General features: G+C 47.2%; 5 protein-coding genes across 5 annotated transcripts; 2 read left to right on the top strand and 3 right to left on the bottom strand.

The window, feature by feature from the left end:
- Nucleotides 1-492: 492 nt before the first annotated feature.
- Nucleotides 493-2744, bottom strand: BHQ10_007055 (uncharacterized protein; the record flags this gene model as incomplete). The annotated part of the gene is made up of 2 exons (XM_040879709.1): nt 493-1093; nt 1222-2744. The coding sequence occupies 2 exons, from the start codon at nt 2742-2744 to the stop codon at nt 493-495; spliced, it is 2124 nt and encodes a 707-aa protein (XP_040735559.1).
- A 1090-nt stretch (nt 2745-3834) lies between these two features.
- BHQ10_007054 (uncharacterized protein) lies at nt 3835-10053 on the bottom strand (the record flags this gene model as incomplete). The annotated part of the gene is made up of 1 exon (XM_040879708.1): nt 3835-10053. One exon carries the CDS (start codon nt 10051-10053, stop codon nt 3835-3837), a length of 6219 nt encoding a protein of 2072 aa, XP_040735558.1.
- Nucleotides 10054-13225: 3172 nt separating this feature from the next.
- BHQ10_007053 (uncharacterized protein) lies at nt 13226-14453 on the top strand (the record flags this gene model as incomplete). The annotated part of the gene is made up of 3 exons (XM_040879707.1): nt 13226-13325; nt 13377-14327; nt 14386-14453. 3 exons carry the CDS (start codon nt 13226-13228, stop codon nt 14451-14453), a joined length of 1119 nt encoding a protein of 372 aa, XP_040735557.1.
- Nucleotides 14454-15136: 683 nt separating this feature from the next.
- Nucleotides 15137-15784, bottom strand: BHQ10_007052 (uncharacterized protein; the record flags this gene model as incomplete). The annotated part of the gene is made up of 1 exon (XM_040879706.1): nt 15137-15784. One exon carries the CDS (start codon nt 15782-15784, stop codon nt 15137-15139), a length of 648 nt encoding a protein of 215 aa, XP_040735556.1.
- A 2004-nt stretch (nt 15785-17788) lies between these two features.
- BHQ10_007051 (uncharacterized protein) lies at nt 17789-19689 on the top strand (the record flags this gene model as incomplete). The annotated part of the gene is made up of 4 exons (XM_040879705.1): nt 17789-17925; nt 17981-18966; nt 19024-19190; nt 19249-19689. The coding sequence occupies 4 exons, from the start codon at nt 17789-17791 to the stop codon at nt 19687-19689; spliced, it is 1731 nt and encodes a 576-aa protein (XP_040735555.1).
- Between the last annotated feature and the right edge of the window lie 56 nt (nt 19690-19745).

The following is a 19745-nucleotide window of genomic DNA, read 5'->3' as shown; positions in this document are numbered from 1 at the left end:
TTACCAGACCCGAAGAACATAAATATAATTTGCTTTTCGAGTAATGTCCTTCTTCCTGGAGTGTGCGTATGCCGAGACAAGTTGGTCGATTCCCAGTATTGCCAAATTAGGCAACATGTCTCAACTAGGCCTACGTTTGGCCCCATGAAAGTGAGCTTCGTCTTAAGTGCAATGTTCATCTGTCAAATGCTGGCTCACTACTCAAGCCACCATAGTGGCAATACATCATTGCAACTGCTGGTATAAAGGTAAAGAAATCTTCATTCAATGAAGGTCAGGGCTCTTCCTCTGAAAAGTATCATGAACCACGTAAAGCCGATGTAGGATATCAAACTGGTACAAAATGCAAAGGTGAAAACAGTCAAGTAATAGAAGAACGTGTAACAAAAGAGAAGGAATAAAAAGAAGAATCAATATTATACGTCAGAAAGCATATGTACAGGGTAATGAAAAGGTATATCGTTCAATAGAGAAATTGGTGTAGAAAGAAAATTAGTATATTGGACGTCCCTCGTCCCACTTGCGCGACGCCCTAGGGCTTCGCATAATGCTCATATCTTCGTCAATCGCTGGCGTGGTCTCGTCTCCGGGAGATAGGGAAAATCTCACCCTTCCACTCTCCCGGCGAACACTATCCAGATGATTGCCTGTACTCCCAGTCCACTCCCACGCTCGAGCAACATCCCCGCTACGGCTTTCGCGGACCGATGCTCGTACATTGGCATTGCCTTCAACAACTGCCTTCACACGCTTCCAGAGCTTCTCTCGACGGTTGCCCCTCAACTCAGAGCGTAAAACATCATCTCGTAGCTGACCAATCGCAATCCAGGGCTCCAACGCCTCTCCACGTCTATGTAAAGCAGCTTGAGTCGAAAGACGGTCAAGCGTAGTCCCTACAAGCTCAGGCACACGGGCAATATCCGCTCGTCGAGCGAGAAACTCGGCTCTGACATAGGCTAGACCAACCACAGAGAGAACTAGAATGAAAATAGGGAGTCGATACGCGATGAGAGAGAGTCGGAGGTGACGGCGGAATCCGCAGATGATGGGAAGGTTGGCGAGTGAGTCACTTGCGAAGGCGCGGGATGAAGTTCTGTTAATGCGAGGCGATCACTGTTAGTGCTCAGAGCCCTGTCAGAATCCAGATATAAAAATACACGATCCATAGGATTTGAAGTACATATCGAAAGGGGGGGTGGATAGTAGGAGCTTCTGACTTACCCTCCGCTTGTAGTAACTTCTTCTCTGGCAACTAATTCTCCCAGAGCTGACGCCCACAAGTCATCAAATTCTGAGTCGCTCATTTTGGCGCGTGGACCACGTTTATGCGAGACGACCTTCTTGAGTTCTGGTTCTGAAATGAACGGAGTTTTGGCTTCGGTACCATCTCCACATTCGTACTTAGCTCGCTGTTCGCGGAGTTCTTGGACCGCCCTGTTAGCGACGGCGATGATGCGATCAGTCTTCTCGTTATCGACTTCACACTTGGGTGGGATCGGTAAAAAGCCATTCAGCGAGAGTGGGTGGTATTCCTCCACAAAGTCTTTTTCACACTCAATCTTAAGATTCTCCAAACAGAAGGCATGCGGTGGGCAAGGTTCACACTGAGGTTCTAGCACATGTGCCCACACGGGTACATTGGTATCTGCAAGAGACCATCTGGATTTGCCTATGCCACAGAAGCCAATCTCGAATTTCTCATGACGCCAATAGACTCCGCAGAGAGATAGAAGAAAGAAGATGACGAGCGTGGGCAATCTCCATGAAACTGCAATGTGGTGGCTGCTTACGACGGCTCGTAACTCAGCATTAGCTGTCTCAAGAGCCAATTGCTCATCTGGAGTGAACTCTTCCCCAGCTTCAGGCTCGGACTCATCCTCTAAGTGTGGCGTGGCTGCTCGGAGGCGGGATACGGGAAACTCAAAAGTCGACTTCCTAGGCGTGATGATGTCCTCCTCTTGCTTGATCTTGATAGGACGAACTGATTCTCGTTTACCTCGGTTTTCTGCTACGAGAGTGCCGTCGCTTGAGACACGAGGTGTACTTTTTCGTTTGCGATCCCCGCTAACGGTTCGAGCTCTTGGGGTCGGCTCGTGAGACGTAGGCGAGCTACCGCTTTGGAAAGGATTCTCATCGGTGAAAACGCTACCCGCTCGGCTTTCAGTCTTGATACTTGGCGTACGTTCAACATATTCATCATATGACGGGACCGCTTCACTTTTGCGAGTTCTACGAGCAGTAGATCGTGCTTTAGGTGTTGCCGCGGGTAGAACGGGAGTCGCAAGGTTATCATCCGTGGTTTCCGCATCCGACGCTCGGGTACTTCTGCTAGGACGGCCTCGACGCCTTGGTGTAGCCTGCAGTAAAGCACTATCATCAGTATCAACGGTCGATGCTCGTGTGCTTGGTCGAGAGCGTGCACGTCGGCTTCCGGCGGTAGATGGCGGCGGCATCGAATCTCTATCATTGACTTCATCTTCGTCCCCATTTGCTTCAGAATTAGATTGACTGCTCATATCGGTAATTCCAGCACTTGTGCGGCGAACACGGTCTCTATCGCGGAGAAGTTTTTTCGCTTGGGGTAGAACTTTTTCCTCGATAAGTGCAACCAGTTGGGCCTTCTTCGCGGAGGAAGGATAGGATACATCATGTTTGACGAGGACAGTTCGCAATGCAGGCATAGTCAATGATGATAGATCGAAGCCCGGCGCAAGGTACTCCAGGTCGTCTATGTTAGACGCCATACTTATGATCTTGCCAGGTGTCGACCTGGATTTGAGCGTGTTGAGCGAAAGCAGGGATAGGGATCTGTAGTAGTTGTCCACACGAATTATCGCCAATAAGGACAAAGGCGTCTATTCTAGTTGTCTGATTGACGGACAGGAATGAAAATGGCTTTCAATCCGTGAAAAGATAATGGATAAGAGGGGTTCGATATGCAGCCAACAAGTCAAAGTGGTTTGTGTCAATTTGAACTGACAACACAAGATTTTTGAAGCGGTATCCGGGGCAACAAGGTGGTGCTCATTGATTTGGCGGGTGCCGCCCACTTGGTCGCAACTAGCCGTTATCGCTTGGTGATCTAGAGAAAAGGGGTTTTGATAAATGATCTCTACCGATGGAAGTAGGAAATTAGGGTGAAAAAGGATGGAAGGATGTTGAAGATGATGGGGATTGTGGATAGAAGTGGTTGCAGATGAACGACGTCAGTAAACAACAAACTGGCTACGGCGGCACGTGATGCGATTTTCTGACTGATAACGCTAGACCGGATACGGAATCATGCTTTAACTTCTTCACTCTGCTTCTCATCTATTTCGACTGTTTATTATGTTGAAAACTTCACATTTCATGAACAATGAATTCTTATATGACGGTCATATAATAAGTAATAGATACAAGTCATAACCACCCACGCAATGTATGCTACCCTGTCAATTAGTATCCTGCTGGTGATCAAAAAAAGGTTGCCGAACAAAAACAAAAATCTCTCAAGATCAAGAGAGGGGAGAAACCCAGGCCAAATTCAAGTAATCGCCATATATTCAAGCCGTTAATAGTCATGGTCGCAAAAGCGAATCTATGTATATCAACATGTGCACAGATATTATCTCCACATAAGAAAACAATAAATATTTCTTCAAACAAAAGCATATTGAGTAATCCTGACGCGGCCACCCATTCAAAATCAAAAAGGTATTGCATGCCAAGACACAAAATCCGAACTCCATCCCAATGAGATTAAAAGGAAGTTGGGGTATTAGCGGAAAGTTATTTGTGGTGTAGAAGCCATAAGGACATCAGGGTTGACGGAGAGATAATAGGTCATCAGAATCAGCGATCGGGAGAGGGTGGTGATAGCAAAAGACGTATGTGAGATGAGGAATTGGAATTGGCTCCACTGCTCTGAGAACCTGGTGTCTTGAAGTTGCGTCCTATCTGAGTTAACGGGTCAGGAGCACCAGTCGCAGCTATGTTGAGATGCTCTTTCAGAGCATGGAATTCTGCGAGCTGGCTCTGTAACTGCTTAACAACTTCTGCCATAGACATGGCGTGCTCATGTATCGAATCTCCCTTCTTGAATGGGTGCATCATATGACGTATGGCGAGAGTATTGATGCAATTTTCAATTCGTGTGACCTGATTTTCCACGATGCTCAGAATTGTGCCATCTGCTAGCTCACCACCCCCTCTTTGAATTGCATCCATCAATTGACGGTTGGGAGAAGTGGTTTCACTAATCCCTGGAGTCTCGAGAGAGCTACAGAGTCGTTCCAGTCGAAGAGTAATTTCCCAGAGCTGCCAGATTTGGTCTGTTCGAATATCGAGCTGGGAGCCTTTCTTGATAGTTGCAGGCGCTAGATCTTCATCGGGCGAAACACCTTCCTGAACTGCAAGTCTCCCCGCGAGAGAATGCGGGCAGATGAGATAGACCGCTTCCGGATTCTCGAGGCCTTTCAATTTCTTTTCACCCTGATCTTTGACAACGAATCCTTGACTATTAAGTTGTTGCAATTCTCTTCGAATGTTCTGTAAAGGATCTCCGTAGTCGCTTTCCGAGCTTACAGAAAGGGAGCGCTCGCTCTCTGCGTAGACTTCACTTATGCGTTGAAACTCGCTCATGAAATCAGAAGAGACAAAAATTTGTCCACCATCGGCAACAGCTGAGATACGGGATGCACGATTGACCATAGGACCAAAATAGTCCATACGACCGGTCACAGGATCTTTCTCACACACTGGCTCACCCCAGTGAGTGCCCATTCTGACCGAAAGACCTCTGAAGATGAGATTTCCATCTTTGTCGTACCGTTCTTTGCACTGCGGTTGCTCCAAGATCTCCTTAGGCCACTCGGCTTCCAACAATTGTGTCTGACAATTGAAACACCAAAGAAGAGCAGCACTAGTCGTTGAAAATGCCACCATGAAAGCATCTCCTTCAGTTTTGACTTCGTAACCGCCGGTTATACCCAGTTGCCGACGCAAGATATCGTTGTGAATTTGAATGGCAGATCTCATAGCCTCTGGGCAAGTTTCCCATAGCGAAGTAGACTTTTTAATATCTGTGAAAATGATGGCCAGATCTCCCACAGGTGCATCGACAAAATTGAACCGGGCAAGCCGAGAATCACCAACGGCATCTCGAGCCCTCCTGGTACGTTTAGGCGGAAGCACTTCTTCGGGGAACGATGACGGACCAACGGAAAGGCTAGCATTTCGAAGCTTCCTATACCGCTCGCGTTTCTTCAGCTCGCTCACGCCAACAATCATGACCATTAGCTTATTGGATGCTCCAAATGCGATTGCAAGATCACGAATCTTTTGACTTGCAATCATCAAGTCTCTGCGTTCAGCGCGAGCCACGTCAACAACTAGATCGAAAGTGACATAATCCCAGACCTCTCGAGATGCCATAATGATCAACTCATCTTGTTCAGTCAATGTAAAGTGGGCAGTATGAGGCGCTGCGACGACTGAGGGAATCAACGGGAAGTAGCCAAATGCTCGAGACACAGGAAGCACATCGTTAAGCTTTCCATTGCGAGAAACAAAGCCACCAGCTTCCCGTATACGATTCCGTTCGCCAGGTTCGGCCGGATCATGATTGAAAGTAAGGGGTCGCAGAGTCCCATCTGATCTGACTAGAACTGCTTGTGCATCACCCACGTTTGCAACGTACAAGTCCATGTTCTTCAAATAAAGTACAGTGGCAACTCCACCTGAATGGATATCATCCTTGTTGAGCAATTTGGCTGCTGTCGAACCACGAGCAAATTGACGGACTTCTTTGTCATCAATGGACTTGTATGCAGCGGCGGCCATATCCCTGTTTAGTGTAAGGAATGCCCGTCTCAGTGCATCTAGAGGAGTGTCTGTGTCAGGTGATAGCTTTTTTAGCTCATCAACAAAGCAGTGTGTGAAGTTTTCATGAAGAAACTTCGCAATCTTGGAACCACCAATGGACTGAGATTGGCCATCAAACATGCCAACCAATGTATCCATGTTGTCAGAACGTAAACGAGGAACCATCATATCAATAATAGAGAGATGCTCGTCTTTTCCGAGGAAGTCAGCCATTCCGTACGCCAACGATCCTGCAAGAGATGCCGAAGTACGGACACGTCGATCCTCCGTCTCCTCGGGGACCGTTTTAATCGTCAAAGTCACATCCATCAAACCCAAGATGCGCAGGTGCGTTAATGAGTTGAACCCGGTCAAATCTGTCCCGTTTACTGAATTTGATCCCAAAGAAGCAATGTTCGGTTTGATCTCGAGCCTTTTGTTGCCGGAGAAATTGAGGTATTTGAGATTTCGATTCCAATTCCAGTTCCAATCGTAAGGCCAATTGGAAACATTGTATTTCAGCAAATTGCTACCAACGTCCAGAATAGCCAGTTTGCTGACTTTGCATAGCTCTGCAGGTAAAACTTGGAATCGATTTCCGTTCAGGTGTATAGTCTTAAGATTGCTCGTTTCTTCCAAATCATCAGAAGGTAATGAGGCCAATTCGTTGCCAGAAAGGAAGATATCGGTCAAATTTTGCCATCTTTTAAGATAACCCTGGGGAACCTCGGTCAATACATTGTATGAGAGATTAAGCACGCGTAATTCTGGGAGGTAAGCCAGCTCTCTGAAAACATCATCTTCTAGCCGATTGTCTGCGAGATAAAGATTTCGAAGGGAACCCGAGAACGTTGTCGCCAGGCGTTGTGCGAAATTTGAATCTTTTCTGGTGGAATTAGATCCCTCGGTGTACGCTCGTGATGCCGTTGAAGCCTTGCGGCCATTGGGAATATAGGTGGATTGCAAGGAATTGTTGCGACCTATACCGGGTGAACCGGCCAGACTCAGTAACCCACTCGAATTCTGGCTTGGGCGCCGTGATTGAGCATCGTCAGAAGAGGCCATGTTCTCGTAGCTTGGAGTATTAGACAAGCCAGGTGTTGTCGCTGGCGACGGCGAGACATATTCCCCAGGTGGTAAGGGAGGTTGACCGGTGTGTTTTGGAAAGCCGTCAAGGATGTTTGAGGAAACGTTCAAATGCTCAAGCTTTAAGCAGAACCATATCTCGGACGGCAAACGTTCCAAGCTACATTCTCTCAAGTTCAAGAGTTTGAGATCCGTCAGACAACCAATAGTTGGTGGTAATGACTTCAGAGGATTCTTGATCATGCTAAAATGTTCGAGACGGCGCAGTTTGCCAATGGAAGGCGAAAGCGATGAAAAGAAATTTTTGTCCAAAATCAATTTAGTGAGGTTGGGAAGATTCTCAAAAGTAGAATCTTTCAATTGTACCAACTTTGCCGAAGCGATGTTCAAAGAAGTAAGAGTTTGTATGGGAGCATCCAGCTCGAACTGAGTTATTGGACAATGATCAAGCACCAATGTACGCAGCTTGGGGAAATTTCCCTTGAATTTCGTCACGGCATTGTGTCCCAAGAGTAACTGCTCCAAGCGAGGTAGTCGCATAATACTGTCAACATTTTCAATGGCATTGAATCGAGCGTCAATTTCTTTGATGCTCTTCAATCCTTGAAATGACTTATCAAGAGGCCCGGATAGCCTATTATTCGTCACCCACAAACGCTCCAGCTGTTTCAGTCGACCTATGTGTGGTAGTTCGCGAATGCTGTTGAAACTGATATCAAGATCGACCAAGTTTGGAAGATTGCAGAGGAATTCTGGGAAAACTTGGAAGTTATTTGAGGAGAGCGTCAAACTTCGCAACGAGGAATAATCCCTGAAATAGCTAGGCAAAGACGACAATCTGTTATTTGCCAACTTGATACTGACAAGACCATGAAGCTCAGAAAGATCGGTATATTCTAGCCCGTCAAGTCTGTTATTGGAGGCATCGAGATAAGTTAGTCGAGTGGCCAAGCGGAAACTAGAAGGTAGTCGCCAGGCCTCATTGCTCATGAACTTGATCTCACGCAAGTTGATACAGCTCGTTATAAAATCGGATGGCACATCCATGTCAAGGTTCCGGGACAGGTTCAATGAGATGATTTCAGGCGCCCTTTTGTAGAGAGTGATTGGTATCGTGGCAAGACTGCGTCCCTGAAGATCAACATGGCTGAACTTTTGGCTTTTGTTGAATCCAGGATCAGCATCCAAGCTGACATAGCCATTAAGCTTGGTTGGTAAAAATATGAATCGGCAAATGTAACTGTGATCCTCACGACCAACGTCCTCAATTCTATCCTTCGGTAAATAGCCTACTTGCTCGAGAAACTTCTTTTGTAGTAAAATTGGACGCTCTCCATGTTCAAGTTGTCTAGTCAAATCGTTCTTGCGCATGACGATTTCATAATTTTTCAAATCATCTTGCAAGAAAGACTTTTTCCCAAGCAACTCGAGAATATCGGCGACTGTAGCGTTCAGAGGAGCCGAGAGTGTTGCAAAAGTCGAGTCAATACGAAAGACACGAATAAAGTAGCTGGAACTGTCATTAATAGCAGCAGCTTCAAGCTCATTATCTATCTCCGGAAGACCGCGAACAAGATCGTCGCCTTGCTTCTTAACCTGCCAACTATCAGGGGCGTTCCAGTCTCCGACCTGGTGTTCTTGCAGTAATTTATCTTCTGGCAAATTGCCATCAAAGATGATGGTCTGGTTGTTAGGGGAGTGCGGCCTTGGTTCACTGACAATGCCTTCCATATCACTGAGATTAGTATCAAGTTTATAAATTTTCTCCTCTCGATACGGTGGTGACTTGTTTGAGGTGTATTTTCGTCCTTTCTTATTTTTGGGAGGATGTCGGCCATCTCTTCTGCGGTCGTACTCAAGACTTTCACCATGTCTCCCCATAATACCATCATCAAGGCTGCCCTGGCGATGGCGAAGGGGCGAGGCGTCGCGTCTAGACACCTTTGCGACAGTTCTCATTGCGTCATGCAGGCTCTTCTCAGAACCAGGAAGGCTCTTCAAAGTTGAAGGCTTGCTTCGGAGTATTTTATGCATAAAGCCGCGGACGGGACCTGGCGAGCCATGGCCAGAACCAGTGTCTCGCTGGATTATAGAACTTTGAGCACTAGGCGTAGGACTTGTAGGTCGACCGGCCAAAGTGCTCGATGAACTCATGGCGGTATTTACCAACAAGCCTCCAGCATCTCGAAGATGAGAACTTGCATCGTCATCTTGAGCGTTGGCCGCAGTCGATCGAAGGGCGGACTCGAAAGATGCAGAAGATGTAGGCTTTCCCTCCTTGCTTCTAGAATGCCGCCGTCCTGTAAATGGGAGCTTATGCGAGGCTTTGTGTTCGGAATGAATTGACGCTGCTTTGCCGTTGGTGAAACGTTGAACATCTGGGCCGGTGGGCTCCTTTCGTATAGGGGCCTCGCCATAGTGGGGGATATCGTTGTATTGCTGGTACATCCATGGTGTGACTTCACTTGAAGGTAGCGGGGTTCGTGGTCGAGAGGGTCTCGGTGAAAGGGTACGAGTTTTAGAGGTCTCTGGGAAATTTTTGGACGCTGTCGAGTCGTTTCGATGACGCGATACGGGTGTTTCGCGGTTTTGGCTAATAGCATCGCAATCCTCGCGACCACTACTTTCCGCAGGGCCACTTTCATCTCCAGCGCCGCCACCGAAGAACCCATGAAGCCGTCTGCGTATATGTCCATTTTGGCTTGATTTGGAATTACTACTGGTCGTGCTTGCGGCAGACTCTCGTCGAAACTCTTTGTAGCCAAAGTCCTGAACATCGGAGCCTGACGTGTTTTCGCTGCCGTGACGGAAGACGGGGGTTATAGGCGAAACTTCATGCTCCGATGCATCTTGAAGAAAAGTGCCGGAGTTCCGGCTAGTCGACTCATTTTGGTCTGGTGACGCTGGAGATGCCGGCGAGACCCATGATGCGCGAAAGGGTTCGTGAACAATTGGATTGAGGGAGAGCTGATAGGATCCAGATGCAGGAGGAGGTGGTGGCGGTGTCCCTGAGTTTAGCGTGAAGTAATCATCAGCACCTAAGATCGCCAGAGCTTTGCGGTGATTTTGTATGCTAGGTTTGCGTAAGTCGGTCGGGGAGATTGACGGAGAGTGAGAGAACATCGATGTATAAAGCTCAGGAGGTGACGGCAAATTGGCTGATCGGCCAGACGGTACTCTGTTTTCAAAAAATTAGACATCTCAACTGATTTCCAATGTGGCAGTGAAGAATCAGCCCGAATAAACAGAACCGACACAAGAATATGTTGAATTTAATCAAATGTAGTGTTTTCAAAGTCCATGCAAAAATTGCCAAGATGTTTCGACTCAGGTTGGGCATACCTATTCACACCAGACTGCGGTGTCTGACGACCGCTACGATTTCCATTTCGCAATCCGTTCTCAACGGTGTCATCCCTTACTGTCGATTGTGAATGATAGCTGCTAGTGGAGCTTTCGGAACCATGTCGTTCGTTCAGGGACATGAGGTCCCCGTTTCGCCTGGCCATGAGGCGGGGTTGTTGGTGACTTTTCACCACCAACTGCAGCAGAGCTACACAGTAAAGGCCTCAAACTTCGAGTCTAGTGCATTTGACGGCGTACGGATAGCTTGAAGTGAGTTTTTGGGGTAGACGGGCGATAGGAGACCGACGATAGAGAGCGCGGAAGAGCTCACTCAATGCGATGACGTCTGCAGTTGAGCTAGAAGAAAGTTCTCAAAAGTCAATGGATATTGAGCGAATTGCGTGAAAGATATTCCGATGTGTCAATATGTCGAAGAAGATAAAATGCGTAGGCGGTGCGTCGTCAAAAGTTCGGGGTGGATTTAGTATCTTGACGTTTAGCGCAACAATGCGACGGCATCGCTACATGGCTGTTTGACGAGGATCGAGTTCCAGCTATCGAGCATGCTAATTAGAGGAAGTGTTTCCTGCGACCATGCTCCGAAGTCGTCGTAAATAGCCGGTAATATATAACGGAAACAAGTTAGAATACTCGATTGCAGAGCTGGCTCATGGGAGAGATGCCCGGGGGTTGATGGTGGTAGGTAGACCGAGTCAAGTTGAGAGTTTAGTTTTGGCGGGAGCGAACGGGCGAGTCTTTTTGGGACAACCTGGGCTGGCGGTCTTGGCGCCAGAGCCTGGGGTCGATGAGCCGCCCAGAACGGGCTAGCGCCGAATGAGTCTACGGAGTGGGAATTCCGTCGCCGATTTTGATGCTCTTTCACTCCGTACTTCAGCTTCATCCAACATGCGGACCACGTCTCAGGCTAGATGACTTAAGACATATAATTCCTCTTTCTGGTAATCAGATTGACCGTCTAGCATAGCTTCATTAGTGTTCGGATTATTTGACGAGTCTTTGGGCCACCCGCTTTATCTCAAAGACATGCACTCAATTCCATGGTATGATCCCTTCTACAGCGATACCACAGATATTGTAAAATAGCATCATGTGACTAGCTCACTTTATTTTGCAAGCATATCTATAGAAGCTCTGTATCAGTGACTCATTAAAACTTGCCATCTTTGTACCGGGGTACTCCGCACAGTAATATGCAAAAGGCGTTACTGCTACAACTGTGAAAATGGAGAGCCTCCCCACTTACCAACTAGGGAATCACTAACACTACTCGAGCATGTCTTTCGAACTGTCAATTTTCGATCGTGCTAGACTTGAAATCAACTGCAACTATCGCGATTCCAGCCCCCTTTAGGAAAGGCATGTGGGATGGTGTGAATCCGAGTCCAGCCCGGCGTATATACGAAGCTGAAGATGAAACACTACGAGGCCCAGAATAGGCTTCCCTGCATGAATCACTGCCAATATTGAGGCTGAATGCAGTAGGTGCAGTAGATGCAGCTCGGGTTGAAAGTGCTGCGGTGGTCCCATGTTTTAGCTGGACTTACATAGTATGTTACTACTAGCAGCCTCGGGATGAAAACTGAGTCGAAAATGTGCGCTGATCTTGTTTGAATCTGGACCGAACTGTGAGAGGCGATAGTCATTTCGGGCTGTATACGTAGTAAAGGCAACTATCGTAAGATGTCCAATAGTCTAAGACGCCATCTGTGCAATCAAACTCCCCATTCTGACATTCTTAGACACAGATGAATTTATAGAAGGCATTTTGTGGTCGTCCCCGGTTTTTAGAGTCTCGACACAAACTCACTTTTCACCAGAAGTGGACTGGCCGCCACCAAGAGAATCAATGATCCAGATCCTAGACAATTAAATCCTCGGAGCAATTTAAACTATTTGTTAACCCTAACTACCTTTGCCAGGAGCCTAGAAGGGTAGAAGGCCATGATATCGATCTTCATAATTGTCCAATCTGTCGTCCATTGTTTCATCATACATACGCGAGATGTGCATAGCTGTGGATACGGCCGCGTGTAACACTCCTTAGTGAGACAAATATATTTGATGATAGAGAGACATTTATATGATAAACGATGAATCTAGAGTGTACGTATAAACGGAGCAGAGAGTAGAGAGGAGGCAGAGAGACTCCATCCGGAAAGAGGCTGGACGGTGGGCCATCCCCACGTGGTCCAAGCGCTCTTCCCGCCTCTCTATTTTCGGCCAATCACATGATCGACATCAATGAATTTGATAAATTTGATGCCATGAGCTGAGACAATTGGTCTCTACGAAGTAAGATCTCTATAAAAATACAAGGACCTTGAAAATAATACTCCACAACGAGCTAGCCATCGGCGTGTCCTGAAGATCTACGTAACGCGTCAGCAGATGCTGTCCGTTGACATGGCAGCAGACATCATTTCCTTTGGTGTATTATCTACCCCGTAACTATTCCTTGAAATAACAGAAAAAAGGAGCGTATGAATGCAGTATACAACTGAGAACCTTCTCCACCCCATACAGTGAATCACTGCATGTAAAGAGAGACATCGAAGCTGGCCAATGAACTGTTCTTCTTGGTTGTCCATTTAAGGCTTAGCGCCCTACGTGGCTGGGCAGCAGAGCTCCCCTATTGGCCAATGCTCAATTAGGCTCAGATGTATGACGTGAAACAGAAGAGGCTGGTAAACACTCGTTCTGCCAGTCCAGGCGCTATTAAAATGATTTCTCTTCAGAGCCAGCAGGGAATCTTTTTCTTCTCATTCTTTGCTTACAAATTTGATGAATGTGGATTGTGTGACAGCACCTTGCATTGTTGTTTCTTGTTCGAGTCAGTGATATCGTGAGATCATTGTCTTTGCTCAGACTACCTAGCCAGAGAGCTTCTGCTGTCTTCTATTCCTCCGAGCGGCCTCTTTGCACATAGATTATGAGATTTTCCAGGTTATCGGCAGCAACTGCTGCATGGATATTGTCGACAAAAGTCGCTGCACAGACCTATACTAGTTGCGATCCCCGAGAACAAACTGGTATGTCTCGTGCCAACTTAACAGACTATATAGTTGCTAATCCCTTCCCAGGCTGTCCAGCTGACCCAGCTCTCGGCGGCTCCGCAAGCTTCGATTTCACCAAAGGAGCCCAGAAAAATTGGACGACATCCGGCACAGTCACATACAGCAGCAGCACCGGTGCAGGCTTCACAGTCGCCAGCGAGGGCGATGCGCCCTTAATCACCTCCGACTTCTATATCATGTGGGGACATCTCGAAGTCGTCATGCAGTCAGCCCCCGGCACCGGCATCGTCAGCAGCATAGTAATGCAATCGGACACTCTAGACGAAATTGATCTCGAATTCCTTGGCGGCGAGGATACGAGCGTACAAACAAATTACTTTGGTCATGGCGACACATCCGAATACAACCGTGAGCAAACGATCGCAATGTCGAATAATCAAAACAGTTTTCACAAATACACAGTCGACTGGACGGCCAACATGATTGTGTGGCAGATCGACGGCACCACTGTTCGCAGCATGGCTCCCGCAGACGCTGATTCGGGTCAATACCCTCAGACACCCATGATGATCAAAATCGGTATTTGGGCTGGCGGCGACCCCAGCAATCCATCAGGCACAATCAGCTGGGCCGGCGGAACCACGGATTACAGCAAAGGTCCTTTTACCATGTACTGCAAATCGGTGTCGGTGATTGATTATTCGACTGGAAGTGAATATGTTTATACCAGTGAAAGTGGGACGTCCGACTCGATCTCGGCTGTGGGAGGTAGTGTTGATGGCAACATGGCCGCAACCGCGTCGGTTGCAACGGATGCTTCAGCGGCGACGATCACTTCATCCGGAGGCGAGGCTCCGCTTCCGTGGTCTGGCACGCATAGAGAGACATCGTCGTGGAGTACACCAGACATTTGGCCCTGGGTTGCGACGGCCACGGCATCGCTTACGAATAGTAATCCTTCGTCGGGGCATACTACTTCAGGGGGAGATAAGTTGGCACCATTGACGGTGTATCAGAGTAAGTTTTTTCACAAGCTACTTGATTTCTAGCCCGAGGCGACTAACAATTTTTTCAGAGTATTTCCCGGTGTACTTCATCTCCGCATCCCTTGCCTTTGGATTCCTGTTTCCTTTGTGGCGTTAGGATGCTCTTAGCAACAGCATGTCAAGCCACGGCATCACACCTTATCACCATCTACATCGTGGTGACATTCTCATTACATCTCATCTCATTCGCCAATTCCCACGACCACTACGACATCTCAAACATACCGGCTACATCTCGAACCTCCTATAGAAGACCCCAAATCACCCTACCCGTCTTCGGATCTTTCAACCTTTCCAGCGGTGCAACCATTCTTATCGATAGATCCACCAACCTATCCTGTACATTTCCCACATCAGTCTCAAAACCATACTCGACAACGTATAGACCACATCATCATTTCCGGCGTTTCACATGATTTTTTCACGGCTGATTTTACGCGTCATTTATGCATTATGATCGATATGCGGCACACACACAACACTTACTCTCAAATAGATTACCACATAAATCCACCTTGCTCAATATGAGGAGGGGTGGATTCGGCGTTTTTGCTTTTTTTGCACATTGGGATGGGCTTCTTATTCATGGATATGTATTTTCAAATGGTTCCGATCTGTGTATAGTAACAACGAAAATAGACGTTTCTTATGAGCATTCTCAGAAGCGTTTTTATGTTTCATACTTCACCTTCATGCGTACCTCTATAAAGATGGTATTTGGGTGTTTTCAAACCCAGCCAAGGAGTATTCACTGGACTTTCACCGACATACAGAAACATATCATACAGCCAACCACCAAAAGCAGTACCGCAGAAGGGGGCAACCATTGGTACCTGCAGATTTCATCAGAACATCCTGCTGTCCTGCAATGTTCGGATGGGGGGAGCTTACCCAAAAATAGTAGTTCCCAGCAGCCCAAACATTATGACCATAACCGATCATATAACTAACAAGTCTCGGACCAAAGTCACGCGCAAGATTGATCGCATACCCCGTTTCCCATCCAAAACAGGCGCCAGTCCCAAATATCACGAAGAAAAGAACCAGCGGCGTCAACGGACCCGCGCCGAGGTTATTATCATCCTTAACCGCAAAGATGGTGAACATCAATATCGAACTAGCAATAAACTCAGAAAAGAACTGCCCGGTCTTCGTCATGAATGGAGCAGGGTACGTGCAAAATATGCCCGCCGTGGCATTCGATGAATAGCCTGGGACGGTGCGAAGAGACGGACCCCCTTCGTAGACATCAATAGCCGATTTATAATTCGCGTACACAATTGCGGCTCCGGTCATGGCGCCGAGGATTTGGGATAGCATGTAAATTGGGAATTTGCGCCAGGGGAATTTTCGGTATAGACAGTTTGCGAATGTTACGGCGGGATTGATATGGGCGCCGGATATGCCGCTGGTGTAGACGCCTAGCATGACGGCGATTCTGGACATTAAAGTCAGATAATTGTTGAGGTAAAGGGGTACGCTGATATAAGAAAGATCTCACCCCCAGCCCCACGATATGGATTGATAGTCACCTCTTTGATCCCGACTGAGAGTCACTTGAGCAACAACGCCATCACCGAACAAGATCAGGATCATAGTCCCGAAGAACTCTGAAAATGATTCCCTGAGAGCATATCGAATGCGGCTCCAACGCGTTTTCTTTTGCTCGTATGACTCTACAACTGAGAACGGGATAATGTTTCTTTTTCTCCTACTAGGGCTGCTCATGGGTTCACTTAAGCTCTCTTCAGTCACCATAATGCAGTCTTTGAAATGTCTTGACATGAAGATATGTATGAATAATCAAGTTGATGGCTTTTTAATGCTCAAATATAGCGTTCTCGTTTGGCTTCCCTGCTCTTTGCAGACAGAGTGCTCGCCGAAAGGATTTCGGCTTAATGACCATTCATCTTCACTGATGGTCCTGCCAATGAGCCACACAGAACTCGAATCCACGCATTCTGTGCTACGAGCAGCTTATTAATACCGTTGCAATGAGACCTCCGACTCAAACCCGGTTACAATATTCATAATTCGGCTCGACGTCAAATTGAGGAAGATTGTAGTGTGACAAATGCTTTCGATTGAGGCCAGCAGATGTCGTACAGAGACAGTTATATAGGCCGAGTACCTCGTTGAGAGACCGAGATTCCGATGACACTTGTCCTGTTGTTACATCTACTCCTTCAGGTGGCTGAAAGCATGATGGCAACCTATCGGCAGTCCACACAAATGATGGAGTACAGAATAAGGCACTGCTCCATCGGAGAAAGCAGGATATTTCATTGAGGAGACTGCTCATTGATTTTATTTCGAAGCCCAGCTATCGATGTTTTGAATGACCCGGAAGATAAATGTTGATCAGGTGGGCGATGATCCATAATCCTCGTATGATCGTGCAGCGCAATAACTTCTATAAGCCATTAAAAATGCGACCGGACTGTACCGACGCGATCCATATCGTTCGACCTCAATCATCATTTCACACTCATCCGACGAATATCGCGATTTTTGCGGTGTCGTGTACCCCAGATTATCAGCATGTCATTGTTGCGATCGTCCTTCCCCGGACCCAGTTTTATCCCATCCGTCGTATGGAAATGTCACGGCGATGGAGTCTAGAGTCCGTCGTTCCTTGTAAGAGTGGAGAGGAATCCACTCGCGCACATGAATTGGTACATTTTGCTCGTGTTGATCGTATCAAACATCTAACCCCGCGTTTTCATGATGGCGCAGCACGGAGTACCATACTCCAACAAGTGCTTTTTGAAATTGGATGGAAACATAACATTGTCACATTGAATGCAAGTTTAATGTAGGTAACATCGCACAGGCGGCGAGTCTCCTTATCACGGTTGCACTGATCAATCGGTGTCTGATGCTGAGGTGAGCGTCTTTGGCACGATAATCGAGACGTATTTGTGCAACGTTGTGTGACCAAGACTTCGTCCGAAGCACCTTCGAAGAGCCTTGCGTCTCGAATTAAATACTCCCCAACGGAGACTCCGCGCTCGTATTCAACTGAGTGGAGAAGCTTCTTGACTCTTATCGGCTGTCCGTCCCCATCACACATTCAAATCCACCAAAGTTATTTAGATTAAAGCGCACAGACGATGATTCGTCTCACTCCAACAAAGCCGGCGATGTCGGTGCCATGCCGCATGAGTTCCCTGACACTAGCGAAGACACAATAGCCGGCGGAATCCCCAGGGATTATATTTCTCCCCCAGTCATAAGCAGCTATTCGTGTGGGGGGCCTAATCGCAACAAGGCCCCCCCAATGCAATGCTGGCAAGCTCGTGCTATTCTGATTTCCATGTGAAATACATCAAAAGGCGGAGGTCTTGTTGAAAACAAACTCCTGCACCTCTGCTGGCTGCTTAATTGCCACCCTTTTTTACATTTCACGAACAATCTCCTTGGGTTGACACAATGCCGGGCCTGGCTGAGTCTTTCGTTGGCTCCATAGATCAGGGAACAACAAGCACCCGGTTCCTAATATTCAACAGAGACGGTGAGCCTGTTGCGTCACATCAAGTAGAATTTGAACAAATATACCCGAACCCAGGGTATCTTTCACTTATTACTGTTCTGAGGTCAGTGCTAGATGCTAATGGAATACAGATGGCACGAACACAGCCCACTCGAACTCGTATCATCAGTTGAGACATGCATCGAAGAAGCAGTTAAGAAATTTGAAGAACTCGGATACGCTCGGCAATTGATCAACGCAATTGGAATCACAAATCAGAGAGAAACAACGGTCTTATGGGATTCCGAGACTGGAGAGCCTCTACACAATGCAGTCGTGTGGACGGATACGCGATCACAAGCTATTGTGAGAGATTTGAAATCTAGAAAAGGCGCCGAAGATCTACAACAAATCTGTGGTTTGCCTCTATCGACGTACCCATCATCAACAAAACTGCTATGGATGATCCAGAACGTGCCCAAGATTAAAGCCGCTTATGAAAGAGGGCATCTCGCATTCGGTACTGTCGATTCTTGGCTGGTATATCAATTGAACGGCGGACCAGCAGCGAATGTATTTGTTTCTGATCCAACAAATGCATCAAGGACGATGTTCATGAACCTAGCCACTCTTGAGTACGACGATCGCCTTCTGGACTTTTTCGGGGTCAAAGGAAAGATACACCTGCCTCGAATTGTGCCTTCATCGGACAGGAAAGCGTATGGGACTATCTCTTCTGGTGTTCTTCAAGGAGTGCCAATCATGGGATGCCTAGGTGATCAATCCTCGGCGCTCGTGGGTCAAAAAGGTTTCTACCCCGGTTTGGCAAAGAACACATATGGAACAGGGTGCTTTCTCTTGTATAATGTCGGAGACAAGCCTGTCATATCTAAACACGGCTTACTGGCAACTGTGGCATTCCAATTTGATGGCAAACCCGTCTATGCTTTGGAAGGTAGCATTGCCGTTGGGGGCTCAGGGATCAGGTTCTTACAGAATAATCTCAGTCTTTTCAAAGAGTCGAAGGAAGTCAACGAACTTGCATCAACTGTGGAAGACAATGGAGGCTGCATCTTTGTGACGGCTTTTAGTGGACTTTTTGCCCCGTATTGGATAGACGATGCTAAGGGGACAATCTGTAAGTGTCTTGTATACCCACAACAGACTGTATGAAAGCGATTTAATAAGACCCTAGTTGGAATCACACAATACACGCAAAAGGGTCATTTAGCGAGAGCAACATTAGAAGCAACTTGCTACCAAACTAAAGCAATATTGGATGCTATGGAGAAAGATAGTGGACATGCGCTCTCAGAACTGGCTGTCGACGGAGGCATGAGTAATTCGGATCTCGCGATGCAGGTAGGTATCAAGAGGACTGACCGCATCCATGTTATTCGGCTAACTTTCTGGTTCCTAGATTCAAGCAGATCTCTCATCAATTCCAGTCTACCGGCCGAAGATGCGGGAAACTACTGCTCTTGGAGCCGCCATTGCTGCCGGTCTGGCCCTAGGCCTTTGGCGCAACTTTACCGAATTGCGAGACATCAATCGAGCTGGCGGTGCAGTCTTTGAGCCTAGCGTGACCCCTGAGAAAAGCGCCGAGATGTTCAGCACCTGGGAAAAAGCTGTTCAGATGTCCAAAGGATGGGTGAAAAAGGATCATGAGACCGCAAATGGAGTACACAATACTCGCAAGCCATCATTTGTTGCTAATGACAAAACAAAGGAGTCAGCCTTCATCACAACCTCCGTCTTCAATGATTTGAATGGGGCGGATGAAGAAGATTTGCTTCTAGAGCTACGCAAGATTGAGATTCAACAGCGTTTGAAGATTTTGAGAAAGGGACTGAAGCCATGACTGTCTGTTGTATAGATTTCGTCCTATATTGATGCTGCAAGCATTGAAAGTCCAGC

Source organism: Talaromyces amestolkiae, assembly GCF_001896365.1.
Source record: "Talaromyces amestolkiae strain CIB chromosome Unknown scaffold14.1, whole genome shotgun sequence".
Taxonomy (NCBI): Eukaryota; Fungi; Ascomycota; class Eurotiomycetes; order Eurotiales; family Trichocomaceae; genus Talaromyces; species Talaromyces amestolkiae.
Note: the sequence above shows the minus strand (reverse complement) of the source record. Positions and strands in the feature narration are given on the sequence as shown.